Genomic DNA, 24,449 nt, shown 5'->3' with positions numbered 1-24,449 from the left:
AACATGAACATCAACAATTGGGAAACCAATGCCAAGGACAGGAAACTCTCTGACAAACCATCATCTGAGAAGGAACAGCAACTTTCAAAGTCAACAGGTGTGCAGAATTAGAAGAGAAGAAAATGGAAAGAGGCAGCAACAACCAAAGCCTGATCTGCCGTCTGGAACTACCTGTCCTGAATCTGGAAGGACTTCCAAAGCCAAGATTGGACTCCTAAGCCACTTGAGAGCCCATAAATAGATAAACAGAACGAAAGCCATTATCCTCTACCCCGAGGGATAGCCATGACGACGACTCTGAACTGAGTCTATGACCTACAGACTCACTTTCAAGTACTCCTTATGTTCTCAGTTTTTTTGCAGTTTGTCTTTTACATTGGTAGTGTTTGTGTATGTATTTTTGTAAAATTCTGTTGTTTTCCTGTGAATGCCAGCAAGGAAATTAATCTTAAGGTAGCAGATGGTAACATACTCTGATGATAAATTTACTTAGAGCTACTTTGGAGAGACCAAAAGACAGGCTTTTGACCAAATGTACAATTTTTTTAAATTCAATCTATAATAACATATCCTTTCAAAATTTCTGTGGCTTGTCACTTTAATTCTTCAACTTGCAGCTGTTCTGACTCCAGCCCAATGAAACTCGAAGAGTATCTTTTGATGAAAATTATTGTCTTCTGAACTTTGGTACTTGGTTCAACAGGAAATATTCCTATTTCTATCTTCCATAAAATCTTGGTCCTGGTGCGATTTTCTACCTTGCATCATGTCTTTTTGTGTTCTGATCTTTTCTGCCTACCACTTTCAGAGATATTGGATTTGCAGTCTTTCCACCTCTTCTTCCCCTCCCCATTTTTCTTGTTCATAACTTTTTCCATTTCCAGACCTGTTGGGGGGTGCGGTGTAATCATTGTCCCCTGAGGGTTTAAATATTGTCTTAGTATTTGCATGTTTTGATTTCCTGTGTTTTCCTAATTTCACTTCTCTCCTTCTGCCATATGAAAATGAGGTAAAAATAGCCTGTGAATGTCGACATATAAATGTAACAAATGTCTTAAATAAAAATGATCCCAAGAAACTGCCAGAGAAGATGAGCATGTTACTCAAAATGTTTTCTTTTAGGCAGGAAACTCCAACATTTTCAAGTTCATTGGAATCTCCTACAGTCAAAACTGAGAAGAAAGGTGACTTCCGTGTCAGTTCCCCTTCTGCTTTTTCTAAGTTGCCAATTTCAAGACCTAACACACCACCAATTGCATCCTACGGCTCCTTGTCTGCAAGGTAACTTTAATTTTGTCTATCTTTTTAAAAAATGATTTGTGAAATTGTACTTATTTGGGGATGAATATTTGAGTTTAATGACCACTAAATAAATGAAGTCAGACCTAGCTGAATTATTTTAATTTGAACTTGTGTCAGTTGAGTGTTGAACTGCATGGTCTTTTAATGGTTAATGATGGTAAATTGTTACTGAGACTCTTTAAGAGTATGATGATGTTTGACTCTTACTTATTCTAGGAGTTTATCCCCAAGTCTTTCCAACCGCTCCTCTCCTTTAAGCACAAATCAAACTCATTGTTCTGATGAGCAGATGGACCCATTTGCAAATGGAGCAGATGTACAGGTCAGCAACTTGGATTACAGGATGTCCAGAAAGGAACTTTCTCAAATATTGCATGAGATTTTTTCCAGGCATGGCAAGGTAACTTAATATTTGGATAAAGTGTTATGCTTGACACTAGGTATTGCTTTGTAGCTACTATGGCAGATCTGTAAGAAATGAGGTCAGTGGTAGTTATGACATTTTTGCCATTATATTTAAAACTAATTTTTAAATTTGTTTTTTCCTCTTTTTTTCTCCCAGGAATTTCTTGAGTTAGAAATCTGGTAGGAATATAAACTTCAGTCCTGACCATTAGTTGTACTAAGTCTAGGGATTTTTTTAAAAAAAACCTTATTCTTCATACTATTTTATATTTGGTATGTTGTTACAATTGTGCTTTATTCAGTTTTCAAGGTTTGCATTTGGTGATTTATTTTCAAAAATGTTCACTATTTTAAATCTGATTTTATACTGCAGTGGTCTAATTAATGTTCCTGCTCTGTAGTACTGGCTTGATCAGGGATCTTGTTTTGAGTTTCATTCCTGTGGTTTTTATGTACTTACAAATCATCTCTTGAAAAGTTTTTAATATTTCCTCATGTCTCAGTCATAGATAAACAATATTCGTGTTTGAGATTTGATTCACAGATTGTCTTTGTTTTTACTAAAATGCATCTTCCATATTGAAGTGCATTCCCAGAGTAAAAACCTGTTTATTGTTTTCTGAGGGATTTGATTCTGAGTAAACTTGCTGGGTGCATGGATGGTTTAGTAAAGTTGGCAACTAATCCTGAGGTCCAACTAAGGGGATTTCAATTCAATTAACCTGTATTTGTTCCAATTACAAGTCATCAATATTGATGATCTAGTTCACTTGCGTCCTTCAGCAGACGAAATTCATCATTGTTACCTGGTCCTTTGTCAGTGACATCAGACCTGCTGATGTATTTGATTCTGAAATGCCTTCTGAGGTGACCCACCAATCTACTCGGTTGTATTATAAACAACAGCATTAAAGAATTAAAGTGCATTTGCAATCAAATCTAGCCAGAAATGCCAGAAAGATTATCTATTTGTGTTCTCCTGAGATCCTCAACATCAGCCTTCAATCATTTTGATTTACACCATGATTAGAAAAATGAAGACTAAACCAGTCAAGCTGATTACTATCCAATCAATTTACTTCATTTATCAACAATGTAATGGAAAGTGTCATCATTTGTATTGTCCAATGGCATTTATTCACCTCGAACATGCCAGGGGTCCTTTAGCTCCACTCCTCATTATACCCTTTATCCAAATAAGGAGCTGAGTTCAGAGGAGGGGTGCAAGTAACCACCCTTGATTTCAAAACAACACTTGACTAGAGTGATTTCAAGGATCTCTGGTAAACTTTGGCTTCAAATGATTAAAGGGAAAAATCTCCAATGGGTGAAATTGTATGTCACACCCAGGGCAAAGATTGTCAAAGCTGGAGGTCAATTATCCCAGTTCCAAGATATTACTACAAATGTTTCTCATGGTATTGTCCCAAGCCCCACCATTTTAACTGCTTCATCATTGACTTTGCTACTATCATATGGTCAGGAGTGGGGATGTTAGCTGGCACTTGTGTTTGCTTCTGTTTATAATTCTGCAAGTGAATCAATCCATGACTGCCTACTACATTTCAAGCACTGAGAGACAGCATCAGTGCTACCAAAGTACCAGCAATGACCATCACCAGTTAAAGAACCATCTACCCATGACATCAAATATATTACCATTACCTCGCGAGCCACCACTGACCAGAAACCCACCTAGACAAGCCAGGTCAAAGCTATAACTATGTGAGCAAGTCAAAATCTGCAAGTCAGGAGTATGGATTTTTCCCCTAGTAAGCTAGCCAATAATAAAGAGGATTCTAAAAGTTTCTTCAGATACATAGTGTAAAAGAGGAGAAAATGGATATTGGACCACTGGAAAACAATGCTGGAGAGGGTAACGAAATAGTGGATGAACTAAATAAGTATTTTTGCATCAGTCTACATTGTGGAAGACACTAGCAGTACGGTGGAAGTTTCAGGTGTCAGGGAGCATGAAGTGTGTGAAGTTACCATTTCAGGGGAGGAGGTTCTTGGGGAAACAAAGGTTTGAAGGTGGATAAATCACCTGGACCAGATGGTGTACACCCCAGAGTTTTGAAAGAGGTGGCTGAAAAGATCGTGGAGGTATTAGTAATGATATTTCAAGAATCACTAGATTCTGAAATGGTTCTGGAAGACTGAAAAATTGCAAATGTTACTCCACTCTTCAGGAAGAGAAAGGGGCAGAAGGAAACTGTAAGCCAGTTAGTCTGACCTGGTTGAGAAGTTGTTGCCCTCGATTATTAAGGGCGAGATCTCGGAGTGCTTAGAGACACATGATAAAATAGGCTGTAGTCTATAAGTAACAAGCAGGGATAGACAAAGGATATTCGGTTGACAAGCTACGAGCCCATGGTATTACATGAAAGATTCTAGCATGGATAAAGCCGATTGGCAGGAGGCAGAAAGTGGTAATAAAGGGAGGCTTTTCTAACTGGCTGCCAGTGACTCGTGTCTGTATTGGGACCAATTCTTTTTATATTATATGTCAATGATTTGGATGATGGAATTGATGGCTTTGTTACAAAGTTTACAGACAATATGAAGATGGGTGGAGGGGCAAGTAGTTTTGAGGAAGTAAAGAGGCTACAGAAGGACTTGGATTAGGAAAATGGACAGAGTGGCAGATGGATTTGAAGGCAAATGCAATCTTGGCATTCATTTCAAGAGGACTAGAATATAAAAGCAAAGATGTAATGTTGAGACTTTTTATAAAGCACTGGCATGGCCTCACTTGGAGTATTGTGAGCAGGTTTGAACCCCTTAGAAAGGATATGCTGAAACTAGAGAGATTGGATCATATGATGAAATGGTGGTGCAGACTCAATGGGCCAAATGGCCTAACTCTGCACCTGTATCTTATGGTCTCCACTTGCCTGAATGAGTGCAGCTCTGACAAAAATCAATTACTTTGACATTATTCAGCATAATCCAGCATATTTTCCTGATACACATCCTCCTCCAGTAACTGCCCTAGATCAATCCACCAAAACGACCCCAAATACTTGCTCCCTTTATCAAGGCCAAGGGCTTTAAGAATCTGAGAACAGATTTGCAGGACATCCTACAAGTGGGACTGCATCCTGACTCGGAAATGTATCCTATTCCTTCATCAATTCCTAGCCAAAATCCAAGGGTGTCTTGCCCAGCTGCATTGTAGGGGAACCTTCACGAAAAGGACTGCAGCAGTTTAATCTGGCTGCAAACCAGCAGGAGGCAATTGGGATTGGCAATGACTGCCAGCTTTACTTAAAACATTTGCATTGGTGGGGAAAAACTAAGAATGTGATCAGTATCAATCATTACCTCACCTGGTGAATTTGCCTACAATGGCAGGTGTTACTTCATGTGAACTGTTTATTACACCTCTGTAGATGCTGCCTGATTTGCTGAGTTTCTCCAGCATTTTGATTGTGATGCTCAAAGTTTCCAGCTTCTGCAGAATCTTTTGTTTGTGATATTCCTTGTGGCTTTTACAATTCATGAATAATCTGGAATTAGTGTTTTTATTTTAGTGAATTATCAAATCAATTTGAGTGATTCCTATAAACTGAAAATTATTTCTCATCTCAACTTTCGGATATGTAGGTGAAAAATGTGGAACTAAGTCCTCATACCGACTATCAGCTGAAGGCAATGGTGCAGATAGAGAATCTCCAGGAAGCGATTTCAGCTGTCAATAGTTTACACAGATATCGGATAGGATGCAAGAGAATTCAAGTATCATTAGCCACTGGAAATATCAACAAATCTTTGGCTTTACTTCGGTAAAATTATTTGTGCCTCTACTATACACAATTGTTTGATTTCAAAATAGCTATTTATTAGCTCTTTACATTTAAAAAAAAAAACACACACACATTACTTTTGGAAGCTGAACCTCTGCATGTGCTTAAGTATATTGTCCACAAAATAGACCTAATGAGTAATGTTGATGGGTTGGGGGTAGAAACGGAGTTGGTTGATTGCATCGTGTGTTTTTTTAAAAAAAGTATTTGTCCCATCTTTCTATTCTTGTGGTGTAATGTGTTCATTGAAGCAATTGTGATTCACACCAACTCCTGAATTATTTTTTTATTTCAAATCCAAACACTGCTGTTAGCTCTGAAGTTTCACTTCATGATTTTGAAACCTGATGCATAGTTCGTTGGAAAAATGTTATCTATAAAGTTCATAAAATGAACTAGTTGTTTTAAGAATAGTTATAAGCACAACATCTTAATGGTACTTTGGTCTAACCAAAGATTCCTTATTCACACAACACACCTTGTGTGGTGATTAATCAATGGGGTGGGAGGTTGGGTGGAATGAACTCAATGGCATGGCCATACTACCATGCTTTCTTCCCGACTGATTTTAAACAACTCTTTTCATTGCAACTCTGAAGAAAATTGGTGGTAAATAGTATAATTTGTATCAACTGTAAAGTGCTCAATATTCCAATTATAGATTAACTGGTAACTTTAAAAATTTGCAAAGTAAGCATAGTATACATGGTTTCCATGGACTCTAAGGCTTTTGATGAGGTTCTGTGTGATATGATGGTTTAAAGAGTTGAGATCTGAGGCATCTTAACAAAACGGAATCCAGAATCCAATAGTGTAGTGATTGTTATTCTGATTGGACACAGTAGGTGCTGGAACTTCTTGATGGTTGTAACACGTTATGTATAACTTGGATGAGAAAGTAGAAACACTGATTAGTAAGCTTACAGAAGTCAGAAGAATTGGTAGTCTATGACAATAAAGAAAATTGTCAATGCATGTTATGGACGTGAATCAGCTGGAAAGTTGAGCAGAGTACTGGCAGATGGAATTTGTTCCAGATAATAATGAGGTGACAGACTTTCAGAGGTCAAAATTTGCTTGGATATATAGAGTAAATGGCAAGTCAATGTCTTCCTGAAATTGGAGACATGGGTGAGCAGATTGGTGGAGCATAAGTTGGAACTTCACATTGCAGCTGTACAAACATTGATTGGACTGTTTTAGCAATACTGGGTGCAGTTCTAGTTGCCACAATACAGGATGGCTATTGTAGTAATGAAGAGATTCATCAGGGTATTGCCTGGAATAAAGGGCTGTAGTTACAAGGAGAGATTGGATGGGCTATGTTTATTGCTCCTGAAGAATGGGAGGCTGATGGAGTGGCTTTTGAGGTTATAAAATTCAGGGTATGGAGAGGATAGTCTTTCTCTCAGCACAGTGGAGCCTAGAACAAGAGGGCATATGATTAAAGTGAGAGGGAATCATCTTGGGAAATCTGAGGAATGCATTTTTCCACATGGGGTGGAAAGAGGTGATGATCTAGAACAAGGTGGTAGAGGCAAATACTTTTACAATGTTTAAAGGGCATTTGAATGGATATATGGGTAAAGCAGAGAGGCGCATACCCATAATACAGGCAAATGGGATTGTTGTAAAAAGTCGTCGTGGTAGGCATGGATAACTTGATTCTGTATAATATGTTGAAGATGCTTTGCAATGGAGTGGTATCTGAAGTTTCAGTATCTTGTACTTTGAACAAGTTATTTATATCTGTGAATTTGAATGTATGAAATAAAATACCAAATGCAAGATATTTGTCCCCTTCTGAGGCTTTAGTGCTCTATCTTTGTATAAGTACAAAATAGTTTAATTTAATAAACTGTATAGTATTTTAACATCTTTTTCTTTTATCATAGTTCCGAAGCTATATTGATCCTGCAGGATGCTCCAGCATGTTGCTTGCCATTGCTAAAATTTACAGAACTCTATGAGAAAAGGTACAGATTTTAGATCTATAGGTTATAAACATACCTTTTCTGTTTATGAATTCCTGTATTCTTGTGTCCCTCTGAATTCAAGTGTATCAAAGCATTGAGTTTCTGAGGCAGAATCAAATTAAATGTTGAATTAATTGAGATGGTGTAACTACAGTACTGTGCAAAAGTCGTGGGCACATACATAGCTAGGGTGCCTATGATTTTTGCACAGTGCTCTAGTGATTTTTGTATATTGCACTGTACTGCTGCTGCAAGGAAAAACAAATTCCCTGACCTATGGGTGATAAACCTGATCCTGATGTGGGTCTCTGTTGTGGACTGAGAGTGGGAAGGGGGCTCGTGGTCAGGAAAAGGGGCAGGGAGAGGGGAAGGATGTGGAAGCACCGGAGAGACATTCTGTAATAAATATTCCATTTGTTTGGAATTGAATGACCTTGTCTGTTTCTCCAGTCTGGCTGTGCCTGTACCCGCACCCCACCTCCACCCTGGCAGTCTTTCTCTGCCACCTGTACCACACCTCTCCCGCGGCGCTCCACCCTTGTCACTCCTAACATCCTTTGCTCCTGCCAGCTATACAAACTCAATGAAATACAGTGAAGTCTTAGGCACCCTAGCTATATATGTGCTTAGACTTTTACACTATTGTTTCTCTTAGCAATTCTCAAGGTAAGTTTATAAACTTTCCTTGTGCTCTGGTACATATTACTGAATTTTCTTTTGGCCTTTGTCACAGATGTTTTTCATTACATCCTTTGCAATTCAGCAGTTTTTGTACTACACACTTGTCAATTCTATAATGTATATTTATTGTAGTGTATATAAGTTGATTACAATATTCAGAAAATCCCATGGTTATTTTCTAACAAATTTTAAAATCTCTCTCCAGATTTGGACACAAATTGATCGTGTCTGACTTGTACAAATTAACTGACACTGTAGCTATCCGTGACCAAGTAAATGGACGAATGGTTTGTCTTTTGCCCAGCTGTCAAGCAAGACAGAGTCCATTGTCTTCTGCTTTGTCATATGATGGGTCATCAGCCAATTGTAGCCCAGTAGTATTTGAAGAACTAGAATACCATGAACCAATCTGTAAACAGCATTGTTCAGATAGAGGTTACAGGTAGGAATCCTGTTTCTGTTGGTTTATGCATTAGAGATTGCATATTACTGGTAAATAGTAAAGAATAGAAATCAATAATAACTTTTGCTGTTCCTTAAAAATTATTTCAAAGTTGACCTTTATTGTCTGTGATAATAAGTTTGCTAACATAACTGCACTTCCTAAAGTAAATGTTTGTTCTGTAAACCTTTCTGTAAATCTTGTTCATCTAACTAACTTTGAATCAAAGACAAGTTGATATAGTTAAAAATAGTATTAGACCAGTCCATTCAGCAAAAACTGTAAATGGGTAATAAGTGTATATATGATTCTGGAAAGGGACTCGGCAATGACTAATATAATCAATTTCATTGGTTAGGTTTCCATTATGGTTGTGTGTGTGTGTGTGTATATATGACTGCATGACCTCTGAAATACTTGTTTGTGTTCCAAAAGAGATCTGTTGATTACCTCTGACAATGTGTGGATAGATCTAACATAATCAGGGTTTTTTTTTAAATTGACTTTAATTTGTCAATTATTATTTGCCTTGAGATATCTCAAAATATTTTCAAAATACAAACCAACAAATTTTTAATAAAAAAAACTGAGGATTAATATTAATGTGTAGGAGATGCAGCATAATATTTGCCTTTCATTTTGCAGCGAGAATGAATTTGATCCAGATTCTTATAAAATACTATTCATCATATTGTCCCTAAAAACATTTGCACCGCAAGTTCATAGTCTTTTGCATACACACGAGGGAACTGTACCACTTCTCAGGTGAGTTCTCAACTGCTGAATGTTAGTGTTTCTTTGTGTCTGGGATATTGTGAAGAAAATATTTTCTAGAAGTTTCACATCTACATTGTGTTTGTGCATAAACTGCTCAGAATTTCTACATTCTAATCAACCCAAACTGTTAATATAAAAACAGTATTGCTTTGTTCCACAATTTCAACTTCCTATTTTGTACTTTAGTTTGATCATTCACTCAGTTGCAGACATTCAGTGAAAAGGTTTTTTGTTGGTTAGAACACTCCTAATTTTTTTCAAGTAACTGGGGGTGCCAATTTGGAGCCATTCAATCAGGTTTACTACTCAAAGTTCTGCTCAAGGAACTTCTACAGATGTGTTCACTCTAAATAAGTTCTGAATAGTCAAGTGTCTTGATAAATGACAATCCAGAAGCATCCTGGATAAGGTGGGGGGCAAGGAATTGAAGTCGAGAGGAAAGGAGAAAACTAGAGTGAAAGATTAGCAGTGAGCTACTTTAGTATTTTGGGGAATTTTATTTTACCTGTAACTATTTGACTAGATCCAATTATTAGCTATTGTCATTGGCAATATCTAGAATGACTTAAATAATCATAGCCAACAATTTCATTAAGTTCGGTATTTAATGCTATTTACCACCAGCAATAACTGTTAGTACTCCTTTTTTCATTCTAAAATTACAGCAAGATGTTACTGCTTAATAGATCCAGACACTTGTCTCTTTGGATTCTGGTGTTAACAATCTGAATTCTTAATTCTGAACTAAGCACTTGGTAACAGATCTGCATTTGGACTTGATTGATCAATGTGGCCCTGCACAGGCTAAATTAAACCAAACCAAAGTGTACAAGGGACAATGGAATTGGTCCCATTGGCCACTTCTTTCCACATTTTGTTCTGAAGCAAAATGCTCTTGACTCTCATTGATTTAAAAAGAGGAAAAAATGTGGTATAATAGACTTTGTTAGTGCAATTGCTCTTTATGTAACTTTTCTGAACTTTATATATTCAATCTATTTAACTGATATGCTCTCTGCATTATTAACCATTTGTCAATTTTTTTGATGGTCCAAGCCTTCTATTTGAAGAAATAGTCTCATTTTCCACTTGAATCTTGCTCTGAAATTTAGTTAATTCTCAGATTTTATCCCTTTCTCTGAACCAACCACCTTTTCCCACCTTAATCTATTAACTTCTGGTGCCTCTGATCACTTCCATTCCTCCTGATGAAAATGTTGGTCCACTATTACTCATTCCTCTCAATTAGAAATTTCTTTAGCCAAAGGATGGTGAATTTGTGGAGTTTGCTGCCACATGCAGCTGTGGAGACCAGGTCATTGGGTGTATTTAAGGCAGAGATTGATAGGTTCTTGATTGACATGGCATCAAAGGTTATGGGGAGAAGGCCACAAACTGGGGTTGAGGAGGAAAAAAAATCAGCCATGATTGAATGGTGGATGGCCTAATTCTGCTCTGATGTCTTATGGTCTCATTGCCCTCATCTCGGATGGTCCCAACTATCTGATGTTGGATAGAGGTGAAAACATCAGACCAGGGAGTTTTCTTCTAAGAGTGTTTGACTTCATAAGGCCAGAATGTTGGATTTAGAGTGACATATCTTGCAATTGCTAGTTTTAATGTATAGTCAAGTACAGAGTGGTGCTAAGGACTTCATGGAATTTGTTCATATTGAAATCTTACTATGTTTATTAAAGTGGTCTAAAGCAGATTAAATCCTTTGGTCAGGAGTCCTTGCTGTGTAAGGCACATCTTGAATAATTGAAGACCAGTATTATGAAGTAACTGTTAAGAGTATGATTAAAATGCTAGAACTCACTTCATTTGAAAGATGAGAAGACACATTGTGTTGGGAGGAATATCGTGTGAGAATTAAATCCCTTTTGAAAACCTGTTTGAAACCTAAATAGTGACAAAATGAGATTACGTGTAGTCCTAATTTTTTTTTCTATATTTCACTTGTATTTTGACTATTTAAAAATCCAAATGTTGAATTCTGCTAAAATGTTTTTTTTTTTAAAACTGCCATTCAGTTTTGGGCTTGATTCTGATTTCTTGCTGTAATATACGAGGGGTGATTGATAAGTTTGTGGCCTAAGGTAGAAGGAGTCAATTTTAGAAAATGTAGAACATTTATTTTTCAGTATGGTCCCCTCCTACATTTACACACTTAGTCCAGCAGTGGTCGTGGAACATGTGGATCTTGGACCTCCAGTAAGTGTCCACAGCAGGGGTAATTGATAAATTCGTGGCCTAAGTTTGACGTAGATGTGCTCTTGTTACATGCACATGCAGTTCAACGCTGAGTGATTATGCAGAAAGTTTGAAGTTAATAACTCAGGCTATGAACTTCTCCTTCTACCTTGGGCCACGAATTTATCAATCAGTCATGCTGTGGACACATTCTGGAGGTCCAAGATCTGTATGCTCCACGACCGCTGGACTAAGTGTGTAAATGTAGGAGGGGGCTATGTTGGGAAAAATAGATGTGCTAGGTTTTCTAAAATTGACTCCTTCTACCTTAGGCCACAAACTTATCAATCCTTCGTATTTAAGATTTATTGTGTCGAAACTACACTTCATATACCATACAAGAGTTCTCTGAACGACAAGTCAATTATTCTAATCAAAATGGGAAATGTGCTGAATTAAGTAAATTGTATAGACAGTGAATAATTCATGTAATACTGCAGGAGTGCAAAAGTAATTGAGTATTGCTGCTCAGTCCAGTCATATCATCCTCTTCTATTGTTCTACACATTTTTCAATGTAAGAATCACTCTATCAACATTAAAGAAATGGAAGCCTGCATCATTTTTCCCATGGTGCATATTGTTACTTATTCCAGGAATGTTGAGACCTATTATTGGATAGCATTGCAACCCTAGTTGAAACCAGCTAGACTGGTTAAGTGGAAATTGTGAATTGAATATAAAATGCTTATTCAACAGCTCATAGACTGGTTATACTACAGCGTGCTGCCAGTTGCCCCATGTGTGCTGGTTCTGCCCTTTCCCTGCAGTTTGCTCTGAATTGCAACCACTTTTTTTTAAAGCGCGTGTGTTTTTGCTCATCACCTTTTAACTTCCCCATTTTGGCTGTGACCTCTAATCTTGAATCCCTCCAAGTAATACAGCTTCCTACTATCCAATCTGTCCAGGAACTTAATTATTCATTGAAGTTCCTTCAAATCTCACCTATCAACTTCTCTCCTGTGATTGAGGTAACTGATATTGCAGGGCCACCTCGCCCATTGTGTAGTTTCACACTCAGATCAAATAATCCAGTCTTCTCAAATTTGGCTGCCTTAATGAGTTATGGTTGATTTTTTTTTAACCTTTGGTTTGTTAAAGAAATACACATTGCTGTCTGAATTGTATTCCCCATTGTTATATCTTCTCAATTGTTCTGCCTTCTAATTTAAAATTTGTGCATTAGTCCATGAGATGTAATTGGGCCCTAATACTTGATGTTCTCATTGGTTCCCAGACTGTCTTGAGTATTTCCAAAATTTATGTTTCAAAACTGCTTTTGTATAAGGGAGATGGCTTTCTACATTGTATGAATTTTTATTGCGATTACATGCTTCATTAATATATTTTCATTTTTCTCAAGTAGAAATTCTGATCTCTCTTGCAGTTTTTTAGATTGCTATGCATCTGAGTTCACAGTTTTGAAGATGGTGGAAGAGGGTGAAGGTGGCGTACCTTTGGAACACCTCATAACCTGTGTCCCTGGTGTTAACATTGTCACAGCACAGAATGGTATTAAAGTTGTAAAATGGGTTCATAACAATCCACCGCCACCTAATGCTGGTAAGCTGACATGTTATCCAAAGCAAGCTAATGGAAAGTCTGGTTTAATCTACATACAGACACAGTTGCATTGGTTGTTATAATTTTATTTAAAAGCATGGTAACTTTTATCTTAAAAACACAAAATGCTGGCAGAACTCGGCAGGCCAGACAGCATCTATGGGAGGAGGTAGTGACGACGTTTTGGGCCGAAACCCTTCATCAGGAGTGAAGTAACATGGGATGGTCGAGGGGGGATAAGAAGTGGGGGGAGGGATGAAGTAGAGAGCTGGGAAGTGATAGGCTGAAGGGAAATGGGCTGGGGGAAGGTGGAGAATTATGGGAAATAAAAGAGAAAGAAAGGTAGGGCTGGGGGGAGATTATAGTGGGGGGGGGGGGGGGGGGGGGGGAGAGAAAGAGAACCAGACTAAAATTATAGATAGGGCAGGGGTATCAACGGAGATCTGAGAGTTGAATGTTCATACCAGCAGGTAGGAGGCTACCTAGGCGGGAGATAAGGTATTGCTCCATCGACCTGCGTGTGGCCTCATTTTGATGGTAGAGGAGACCATGGACAGACATATCGGAGTGGGAGTGGTCTGTGGAATTGAAGTGTGTGGCCACAGGGAGATCCCGCCACTGCTGGAGGACTGAGCGCCGGTGTTTGGCAAAACAGTCTCCCAGTCTGCGGCAGGTTTCCCCAATGTATAAATGGCCACATCGGGAGCACCGGATACAGTATATCACCCCAGTTGACTGGCAGGTGAAGTGGTGCCTCACCTGAAAGGACTGTGTGGGGCCTAGGATGGTGGTGAGGGAAGAAGTATGGGGGCAGGTGTAGCACTTCTTCCATTTGCAGGGATAAGTGCCTGGAGGGAGGTCGGTGGGGAGGGATGGGGGGGATGAATGGACAAGGGAGTCGCTTTGGGAGTGATCCCTGCGGAAAGCTGAGAGTGGGGTGGGGAGGGGAAGATGTGTCTGGTGGTGGGATCCCGTAGGACGTGGCGTAAGTTACGGAGGATTATACATTGGATATGTCGGGTGATAGGTGAGGACCAGGGGGACTCTATCCCTGGTGGGCTGGCAGGGGATGGGGTGAGGGCAGAGGCGCGTGAAATACGGGAGACGTGATGGAGGGCAGAGTTGATAGTGGATGAAGGGAAGCTCCTTTCTTTAAAAGGATGACATCTCCTTTGTCCTAGAAAGAAAGGCCTCATCCTGAGAGCAGATGCGGCAGAGGCAGAGGAATTGAGAGAAAGGTATAGCATTTTTGCAGGAGACAGGGTGGGAGGAGGAATAGTCTAGGTAGCTGTGAGAGTCCCCGTAGGAGGTGGCAGAAGTTACGGAGGATTATACGTTGGATCTGTAGGCTGGTAGGGTGATGGGTGAGGACCAGGTTCCCCTCCCCCCCACTTTCGGCTTTCCGCAGGGATCGCTCCCTACACGACTCCCTTGTCCATTCATACCCCCCATCCCTCCCCACCGACCTCCCTCCAGGCACTTATCCCTGCAAACGGAAGAAGTGCTACACCTGCCCCCACATTTCTTGCCTCACCACCATCCTAGGCCCCAGACAGTCCTTTCAGGTGAGGCACCACTTCACCTGCGAGTCGAATGGGTTGATATACTGTATCTGGTGCTCCCGATGTGGCCATTTATACATTGGGGAGACCCGCCGCAGACTGGGAGACCGTTTCGCCGAACACCGGCGCTCAGTCCTCCAGCAGTGGCGGGATCTCCCTGTGGCCACACACTTCAATTCCACAGACCACTCCCACTCCGATATGTCTGTCCATGTTCTCCTCTACCATCAAAATGAGGCCACACGCAGGTCGATGGAGCAATACCTTATCTCCCGCCTAGGTAGCCTCCTACCTGCTGGCATGAACATTCAACTCACAGACCTCCGTTGATACCTCTGCCCCCCCTTACCCCCATCCCTATCTATAATTTTAGTCTGGTTCTCTTTCTCTCCCTTTTTCCCATAATTCTCCACCTTCCCCTAGCCCATTTCCCTTCAGCCTATCACTTCCCAGCTCTCTACTTTATCCCTCCCCCCCCCCCCCCCCCCCCACTTATCCCCCCCTCAACCACCCCATGTTACTTCACTCCTGATGAAGGGTTTCGGCCTGAAACGTCGTCACTACCTCCTCCCATAGATGTTGTCCAGCCTACTGAGTTCTGCCAGCATTTTGTGTTTTTTATTTATTTCCAGCATCTGCAGATTCACTCGTGTAACTTTTATCTTGCAAGTTCTTGCACAATTTGTAAATTAATTTAACGTGCATGCATCAGTAGGTATTTAAGAGTAGGGCAAAGGGTGCTGTATTGGCTGACCTAACCTATTGGCTAACCAGAGCCTGATCTGGGAGGAATGGGATGGGGGGGGGGGGGGGGGGGAGATGGGAGATTGAATGCTCAAAATGGGGACATTGGTCATGAAGCAGGGTCGGAATTTGGGAGTCTGAAGTAATAGAAATTATACAAATAATGGAACTTGCCTTTTGTGGAGTCCCATTTCATGACAATGCTACTAAAATGCTTTTGTTTGGCTAATAGCCAGTGATGATTGCCTATGAGTGGCATGGACCATCTTCTCAGACAGTGCTCTTAAGTGTTGAGTGGGAAATTGGATAATTTGACACCAAGCAGTTATGAAAATTATGACAGAGCACAAATACAACTTATTCAAGAGGCTGTATGATGACGTCGAACAGCTCGGATGGGCTAGTTTACACTGATTTGTACAGCTGGTTCTATAAGGAACTGATGATTAACTCTGATGCATGCATCAGCAAGTTCTGAATTTGCATAGCTACTCAATGCAGTGTAGCAGTATCGTACATGACAAAGGACATTTCTGTGACGTGCCAAGCGGAGGGGCTGAGTACAAATTCTATCTCATTCTTTGGCTCTATGCCAGCCCTTGTGGTTTATTAAGCATGACTCTATTTGAATGAGTTTGCTTTTCTCATTGAAATAGTACAGGTCTACCTTCTGTAATCCGGCACCATTGGGATCTGAGGAGTGCAGGATTAGTGAAAATTCCGAATTACAGAATGATCGCATTAAGCAATAGCTAACTGCCTCATCATACCTTTAAAATATCATGTAAATCAGTGCAAGTTAGATAATAAACAGAAATATTAAATGAGTAGCAAGTGAAATTTTAATAAAGTAATATACTGTACAGGCACAGATTAAAATAAAGGGTGCAGGTAAATGTACAGGAATAACTTGTACAAAACAGTTGAGCACTTCTGTTTCTAAAGTGAAACGTTTAATATACCTTCAGGCAAAGTTACATATCTGCAAGTGTGTGGTTGTCAGGATCATCAACATCATCTTGAAAAATGAGTGAAGCATCAGGAACTGCTGCTGAAACTGGCACAGCAGTTCCTTCAAAAACTGATGTTGGTGGCAGCACATCTGAGTGAGCAAAAGTCGGGGAATGGAGGTCTTCTATATAGATAGATAGATAGATACTTTATTCATCCCCATGGGGAAATTCAACATTTTTTCCAATGTCCCATACACTTGTTGTAGCAAAAACTCATTACATACAATACTTAACTCAGTAATAATATGATATGCATCTAAATCACTAACTCAAAAAGCATTAATAATAGCTTTAAAAAAGTTCTTAAGTCTTAAAAAAGTTATGCTGCATTTCATGCGATAGCCAGGCGGCCGGGGATTCGGTGCTGGGCTCTTCCCTCATTTGCAGTTACAGAGGAAATCCTCATTAGTTTCTTTTCCTCTGCTTAGTAATATACTTAAATTCAGCGGGTTGCCACATCTGATCTGAGGTCGTAGGCAGAAGAGAACGGAGTGTGTCGTGGTTTCTCGTGCCCCACAAACGACCAGGAGACGCAGAATATTCTTCAAGAAGGGTTAAACTTTAATTTGCAAATCAAAGCTGAGACCGTCATTGAGCTAGTCGCTGATTGCCCACCAATCCTTGTACATAGCATTTTTTTATAGCAATCTCCTGGTTTAGTTGTATTAGCATATCCAATTGGTCTACAGTTGCGTATCACAAGTACATCCGCCACTATTGTTTCTACCCATTGACTTAATCATGTTCTAATCTACATCTCTTAGCTACCTCTCATTAACACACCATTATCTTCTACATAAGATTTCATTCTCTTACTAAATTGGATACATGCATAGCAAATAGCAAGCTCAAAGCTGACTACATAGTTTTGGTTACACAGCAAACAATGCAACTTTTATACTCCAGTAAGTGCCGGCCGGGCAACAGTGGAGGACAGAGCACAACTGCCAGCAGGCAGGCGAGAAGGCAGACCGACCCAGCCGGGCAGCCGTGCCTCAGGCAATTGATATTAATAAATGCAGAAAAACGAGCGGGAATTGCCCATCTGTGCTTACAAGGGCACGCCAACACATGAACAGATCTAGCACAACCAAAACAATGCGCAGCAGATAGGTACAGTGGCCTGGGAAAGTGAAATTACAGTTGTGCGGATAATTTGATATCAGTGCCAGATTATTAAAGAAACCAGATTACAGGTAGTGGGATTAGTGAAGGTCAACTGTACATGAAGCCAAGATTTTTTCTTAAATAAAAATAAATGTAAAATTAGAAAAATGCAAACTGAATTTAAAGATTAGAAATATCTGACCTTTGCACTTTTCTAAATTTTAGATTTATTTTTAATTATTCAAGTGGGTTGTGCAAAATGTCACCAGTCATCAGAAACTTTTAGAGATAGTGGAAAAGGCCTTCTAGCAGAACTGTCAAGCTCAGTAGTCCTGCGGTATATTCTCAGAGTGAAGGACCATGATGTACTGCCTTCAGGACCTTGAAGCGGTGCTGCTGTGAAGGTGCATATGGCCATGGGAATGGATTACAGGTCATGATCAAGGTCAAGCACAACTGGCCCTTCGTGTTTTCCTTTGGGAAAAGTTCATGTTCAATGGGATAATGCTATGCAATCCAATTTCTAGTCAAAATAAGAATGTTGTGTACAATACTGCAGAGGGTAGATGGGCAAACACATGCATTAGATCATAAGAAATAGGAGCAGGAGTAGACCATCCAGCCCATCGAGCCTGCCCCGCCATTCAATAACATCATGGCTGATCTGTCCATAAACTCAGACCCATCTACCTGCCTTTTCCCCATAACCCTTAATTCCCCTACTATGTAAAAATCTATATCTAACTATCTTAAATATATTTAGTGAAGAAGCCTCAACTGCTTCCCTGGGCAGAGAATTCCACAGATTCACCACTCTGGGGTGGGGTGGGGGGGGAAGTTTCTCCTAATCTCTGTCCTGAATCTTCTTCCCTGAATCTTGAGGCAATGTCCTCTAGTTCTAGTCTTTAATTAGTCCATTATTATTATTATTATCCTCCATTGTATTATATCACCATTCTAAATTTCTGTACCTACCAAAACTGGCTTGGGAAACTGGAATTACGATTGTACCTTTCTACAAGTTGTTTTATAAGAATTTCTCTAACTATTGATGTATAATTGACTAGGGTTTTAAAGCATTGAACTGAACTATTCAAACCAATGGTCCACATGAGTCTCTGCCATTCTACTTATTTTTTTTAAAGCATTATGAAATGCTGGGATGTTCTGTTGAAGACACATTGTGAATGGGATGGTGGGAGTGTATCAAGAAAATTGCATGGAAATGTTTTTGTTATTCAGGCAAATGTAAATTTAAAGTGCTGCTACACCCTATCCTCGTTGTATGTGGGGGATATGTTCCTCACAGTCGATGCATAGTATGGAAGCGCATAATGTGAATAATTATTTAAATGGAGAAAATAGGGATGCGTTCCAGAGGGCTTCCTAAATATGGTTTATCTAATTTATTCACATTTTCATACCAATATGACACAAAAGCAGTACCACAAGGCAATATTCGTATTATATTTCATCAATTTAAGGTAATAATCAGTGTAATAAATCATAGAAAGTTAACATACTAGGGTGTACAGTACTCACCAACGGTGGCAGGTGTGTTCGCTCTGGGAGATGAGTGCTGGTTGTGGTGTCGGGCAGCTTTACAAAGATGAGGTGGATGGGGGGACATCACGTGATGACGTAGGATCGAGACGCTGGAACCCAGCTCTCCCGTAAAAAATCAATAAATTAATGTTTAAGTGAAGAAAAGTTAGTCAATACTTTCTAAAAGTTACTTATAAACTACTCCGGATTGTTTCAAGTTATGCCTCACAAACAGAAGATGAAGAAAACTACTACCGTGAAGACAATGCAAGTTGGAACAGAATCAAGGCCCACTTCTGCCAAAGAACCGCGGGCTCAGGTACATTTCACCTCCGGCGATACAGAACAGGAAACTGCAGCAACATCGACCATTTCTAAAGAAAAAGACCAGCGAGAACTGCGCAAACGTGAAGGAAGGAGCATGCGCAAACAAGAGCAACCAGAACTACAAATCCCAGTTACGACTGAAACCGAACGTGAAAGTGAATCTGAGGGAGAGTCAGATTCTCTGGAAAAATCAGATGAAGATGGAGGTAAAAGTTTTTCTGGAAATATAGAAAAGACTTTGATGCAAATAATGTGTAAATTAGGCGCATTAAAAATAATCAAAAGAAAAATGACAAATATGGAGATTATGTTTGATAAAATGACAAAGACAGGAAAAAATGGAAGATGATATTACTGCCTGGACATAAGAAAGAAAACAGTTTATGGAAAAAATTGATAAGCTTGAAAATTTTAGTAGACGAAACAATATTAAAATTGTTGGACTCAAAGAAGATATAGAAGGAGAAGATCCAATAAATTTTTTTCAAAAATGGATCCCTGAAAAATTGGAAATGGAAGGAGAAACTCTAATTGAGATTGAAAGGGCTCATAGAGCCTTAAGGTCAAGACCTCAAGCTAATCAAAATCCACGATCAATTTTGATAAAATGCTTAAGATACTAAGATAAAGAAAAGATCCTGAAGGCGGCTGCCCAATGTGCCAAAAAGAGAAACGGGCCATTGATGATAGCAGGGAAGGCAGTTCTTTTTTATCCTGATATAAGTTATAACCTTTTGAAGAGAAAGAAGGAATTTAACCCAGCGAAAAAAGCCTTATGGGGAAAGGGTTATAAATTTATAATGCGTCACCCAGCAACACTGATAATTTTTTTGGAGGAGGGAAAAAGATTTTTTACCGATTATCAAGAAGCGGAGGAGTTCGCACAAAAACTTCCATTTATTTGCTAATTACCTATAGACTTCCAAGCGTAATGGATTAAAGATGAAGATAGAGACAGTGAATGGAAGTGATGGACATTTAAGGATGATACAGGGGAGAAAAGCAAAATTTCAGAAATACTAATTGAGAATTTTTTATATATATATATATACTTTTTTATGTTGTGGGGGGGCTGGGGAGCTTTGGATCGGTTACTGCGGGATTCACGTGTGTAATCATGGTGATCGCCATGACCCGTACAACAGAGGGGGGGTAATGTGTTTTTTTTTCACAACATTAGTAGGGGGGTATTTTGTTTTTTTCTTTATACTCTATTTTTCTTCTATCTTTCTGCCTGGATGATCGGTGGGGACACACATAGCAACATGGAGAATTTTAAAAAGATTTCCCAAGATACCACGAAAGTTGAAAGATTAGGTATTATTATAGATTGGAGTAACATAATTAAGAATAATGACTAATTTACTGAATTTTTTAAGTTTTAATGTTAATGGGCTTAATGGACCGGTAAAAAGAAAAAGAATTTTAACATAAATTAAAAAAATGAAAACAGATCTAGCTTTTTTTTTACAAGAAACATTTAACAGACATAGAACATCAGAAATTAAAAAGAGACTGGGTTGGAAATGTTATTGCCACTTCATTTAATTCAAAGGTGAGAGGAGTTGCAATTTTGGTTAATAAAAATTTACCAATTAAAATACAAAACGTATTAATTGATTCGGCGGGGAGATATGTAATTATACATTGTCAAATTTTTTCAGAACTATGGACTCTTATGAATATTTATGCACCAAATGAAAATGATGTAAAATTTATACAAGAGGTCTTTTTGAATTTGGCTAACGCACATGACAAAATATTAATAGGTGGAGATTTTAATTTTGGCTAGATCCAGTTTTAGATAGATCAACAAAGGTTGTCACAAAATCAAAAGTAGTAAAATTAACTCTATCATTGATGAAAGACTTAAATTTGATTGATATATGGAGAAGAATTAATCCAAAAGAAAGAGATTATTCATTTTATTCAAATAGACATAAAACATATTCAAGGATAGATTTTTTCCTATTATCAATGAATATTCAAGATAGAGTGAAAAATATGGAATATAAAGCGAATATTGTCAGATCATTCTCCTATGATAATGATAGATAAAGAGGAATCAATTTATAGATGGAGATTTAATTCAATATTACTAAAACATCAAGATTTTTGTGATTTTATGAAAAAGCAGATTCAGTTCTTTTTAGATACAAATTCACATTCAGTTGATGATAAATTTATATTGTGGGAAGCAATGAAGGCATATTTGAGAGGTTAGATAATAAGTTATACTTCTAAAATTAAGAAGGAATATATGATAGAAATAGATCAATTGGAAAAAGAGATTACAAAATTAGAAAAAGAATCTCAAAGAAATATGACAGACAAGAAAAACGAAGACAACTTATTAATAAGAAGTTACAATATAATACACTCCAGACATATCGAACAGAAAAAGCAATTATGAGAACTAAACAGAGATATTATGAACTAGGTGAAAGATCACATAAGGTCCTTGCATGGCAGTTAAAAACAGACCAGATTTCTAAAACAATAAATGCAATTCGAACAAGAGTAAATAAAATTACTTATAAACCTTTAGAAATTAATGAAACTTTTAAGAATTTTTATTCTGAGTTGTATAAATCAGAATCACAAAATGATAATGTCAAGATAGAAAGGTTTTTATCACAAATAACTCTTCCAAAATTAAATACGGAAGAACAGAAGGGATTAGATATGCCTTTTACATTGAAAGAGGTCGAAGAAGCCCTAGGATCACTTCAAAGTAATAAATCTCCAGGATAAGATGGTTTTCCGCCTGAATTTTATAAAAAGTTTAAAGATTTTATTAATTCCTCCTTTTATGGAGTTAATACATCAAGCGGAAAGAACGCATAAACTTCCAGAATCATTTTCGACAGCTATTTTAATAGTATTGCCAAAAAAGGATAGAGATCTTTTAAAGCCAGCATCATATAGACCTATTTCTTTATTAAACACTGATTATAAAATAATGGCAAAAATCTTATCTAACAGATTATCTAAATACTTACCAAAATTAGTACATATGGATCAAACAGGATTTTTTTAAAATAGACAATCGGCAGATAATGTAACTCGTTTATTTAGTATAATTCATTTGGCGCAAAAGAGGGAGGAAGTGAGTGTGGCAGTTGCTTTAGATGCAGATAAAGCATTTGATAGATTGGAGTGGGATTTTTTATTTAAGGTATTGGAAAAATATGGACTAGGAGTATCTTTTATAAAATGGATTAAAACCTTAAATACTAATCCCAAAGCTAAAGTAGTGACAAATGGTCAAATTTCAACACCATTTCAGTTAACAAGGTCAACTAGGCAAGGTTGTCCATTATCACCTGCTTTATTCGTGTTGGCGATAGAACCATTAGCTGAATTAATTAGAATGGACCCAGATATTAAGGGTTTCAGAGTTAATCAGGAAGAATACAAGATTAACTTATTTGCTGATGATTTTCTGCTTTATTTAACAAACCCATTGCACTCGTTGCGTAAATTATCCTATAGATTAGAAGAATATGGGAAAATATCAGATTACAAAATAAATTGGGATAAAAGTGAAATTTTACCTCCTTACTAAAGGAGATTATAGTCAATGTCGATTAATAACTCAATTTAGATGGCCGGCAAATGGTATAAAATATTTAGGTATAAGAGTTGATAATGATATAAAGAACTTATATAAATTAAATTACTTATCATTATTGAAAAAAATTCAAGAAGATCTTGATAAATGGATGGTATTATCAATAACATTAGTAGGTAGAGTAAATACCATAAAAATGAATATATTCCCTAGACTACAATACTTATTTCAATCACTACCAATACAGCTACCCCAGAAGTTTTTTCAAGAGTTAAACAAATATGTGAGGAAGTTTCTCTGGAAAGGTAAGATGTCAAGAATATCGTTGGAAAAATTGACATGGAAATTTGATCTAGGAGGGTTACAACTTCCAAATTTTAAGAATTATTATAAAGCAAATCAACTTAGATTTATTGCATTTTTTTTTTTTGAGGAAGGTAGACCGGCACGGATTAGAATAGAACTAGATAAAATAGGAGAAAATACACCAGAAGATTTTATATATAAATGGGAATCTAAATGGATATGGAAAAAGAAAGAATCTCCTATATTAAAACATTTGATTGACTTATGGAATAAGATAAATGTTGATGATGAGACAAAGAAATCTTTATTAGCAAAGAGATCTTTAATTCAAAATAGAGTTATTCCTTTTACAATGGATAATCAACTTTTATATAATTGGTTTCAAAAAGGGATTAGATATATAGGAGATTGTTTTGAAGGAGGTATATTAATGTCATTTGATCAATTAAAAAATAAAGTATCAAACAACACTTTTTTGTTACTTCCAACTAAGGGCTTATTTAAGAGAAAAATTAGGTCAAACAATGTTATTGCTGAAATCTAATGAAATAGAAACTTTAATTCAAAAAGGAAAGATTAAAAAATTTATTTCTTGTATGTATAACTTGATTCAAAAACAGGCAATTAAACAAGGAGTCCATAAGTCAAGACAAAAATGGGAAAGTGACTTGAATATTAAAATTGAAGAAATTGGTCAAGACTATGTCTTGATAGTATGACAAATACAATAAATGTCCGGTTAAGATTAGTGCAATATAATTTTTTACATCAATTATATATTACACCACAAAAAATAAATAAATTAAACCCAAATTTATCCGATCAGTGTTTCCGATGTAACCAAGATAATAGGTACTTTTTTACATTCTACTTGGTCTTGTTCTAAAATTCAACCTTTTTGGACAAATTTAAGAGTTTTATTGGAACAAATTATTGGAACACAACTTCCACATAATCCAATATTATTTTTACTAGGCGATATTGAAGGGATAAAACCGAAACCCAAATTGAATAAATATCAGAAAGAATTTATAAAAATTGCACTGGCAGTAGCCAAAAAGGCT

General features: G+C 37.7%; 1 protein-coding gene across 3 annotated transcripts in view; it reads left to right on the top strand.

The window, feature by feature from the left end:
- Window positions 1-24,449, top strand: part of LOC140735436 (meiosis regulator and mRNA stability factor 1) — an 80,718-nt gene that overhangs the window by 41,225 nt on the left and 15,044 nt on the right. For 2 of the 3 annotated variants that reach the window (XM_073060513.1, XM_073060512.1), the window contains exons 10-17: window positions 1,123-1,281; window positions 1,519-1,702; window positions 5,317-5,495; window positions 7,412-7,492; window positions 8,379-8,615; window positions 9,261-9,380; window positions 13,032-13,207; window positions 19,397-19,711. In XM_073060513.1, coding sequence (XP_072916614.1) covers window positions 1,123-1,281; window positions 1,519-1,702; window positions 5,317-5,495; window positions 7,412-7,492; window positions 8,379-8,615; window positions 9,261-9,380; window positions 13,032-13,207; window positions 19,397-19,711 — 1,451 coding nt within the window. The remainder of the gene's footprint in view (window positions 1-1,122; window positions 1,282-1,518; window positions 1,703-5,316; window positions 5,496-7,411; window positions 7,493-8,378; window positions 8,616-9,260; window positions 9,381-13,031; window positions 13,208-19,396; window positions 19,712-24,449) is intronic. The other variant, XM_073060514.1, reaches the window with a different exon arrangement.

Source organism: Hemitrygon akajei, chromosome 11, assembly GCF_048418815.1.
Source record: "Hemitrygon akajei chromosome 11, sHemAka1.3, whole genome shotgun sequence".
Taxonomy (NCBI): domain Eukaryota; kingdom Metazoa; phylum Chordata; class Chondrichthyes; order Myliobatiformes; family Dasyatidae; genus Hemitrygon; species Hemitrygon akajei.
The sequence above is the reverse complement of the archived record's forward strand: the minus strand, read 5'-3'. Positions and strand labels throughout refer to the sequence as shown.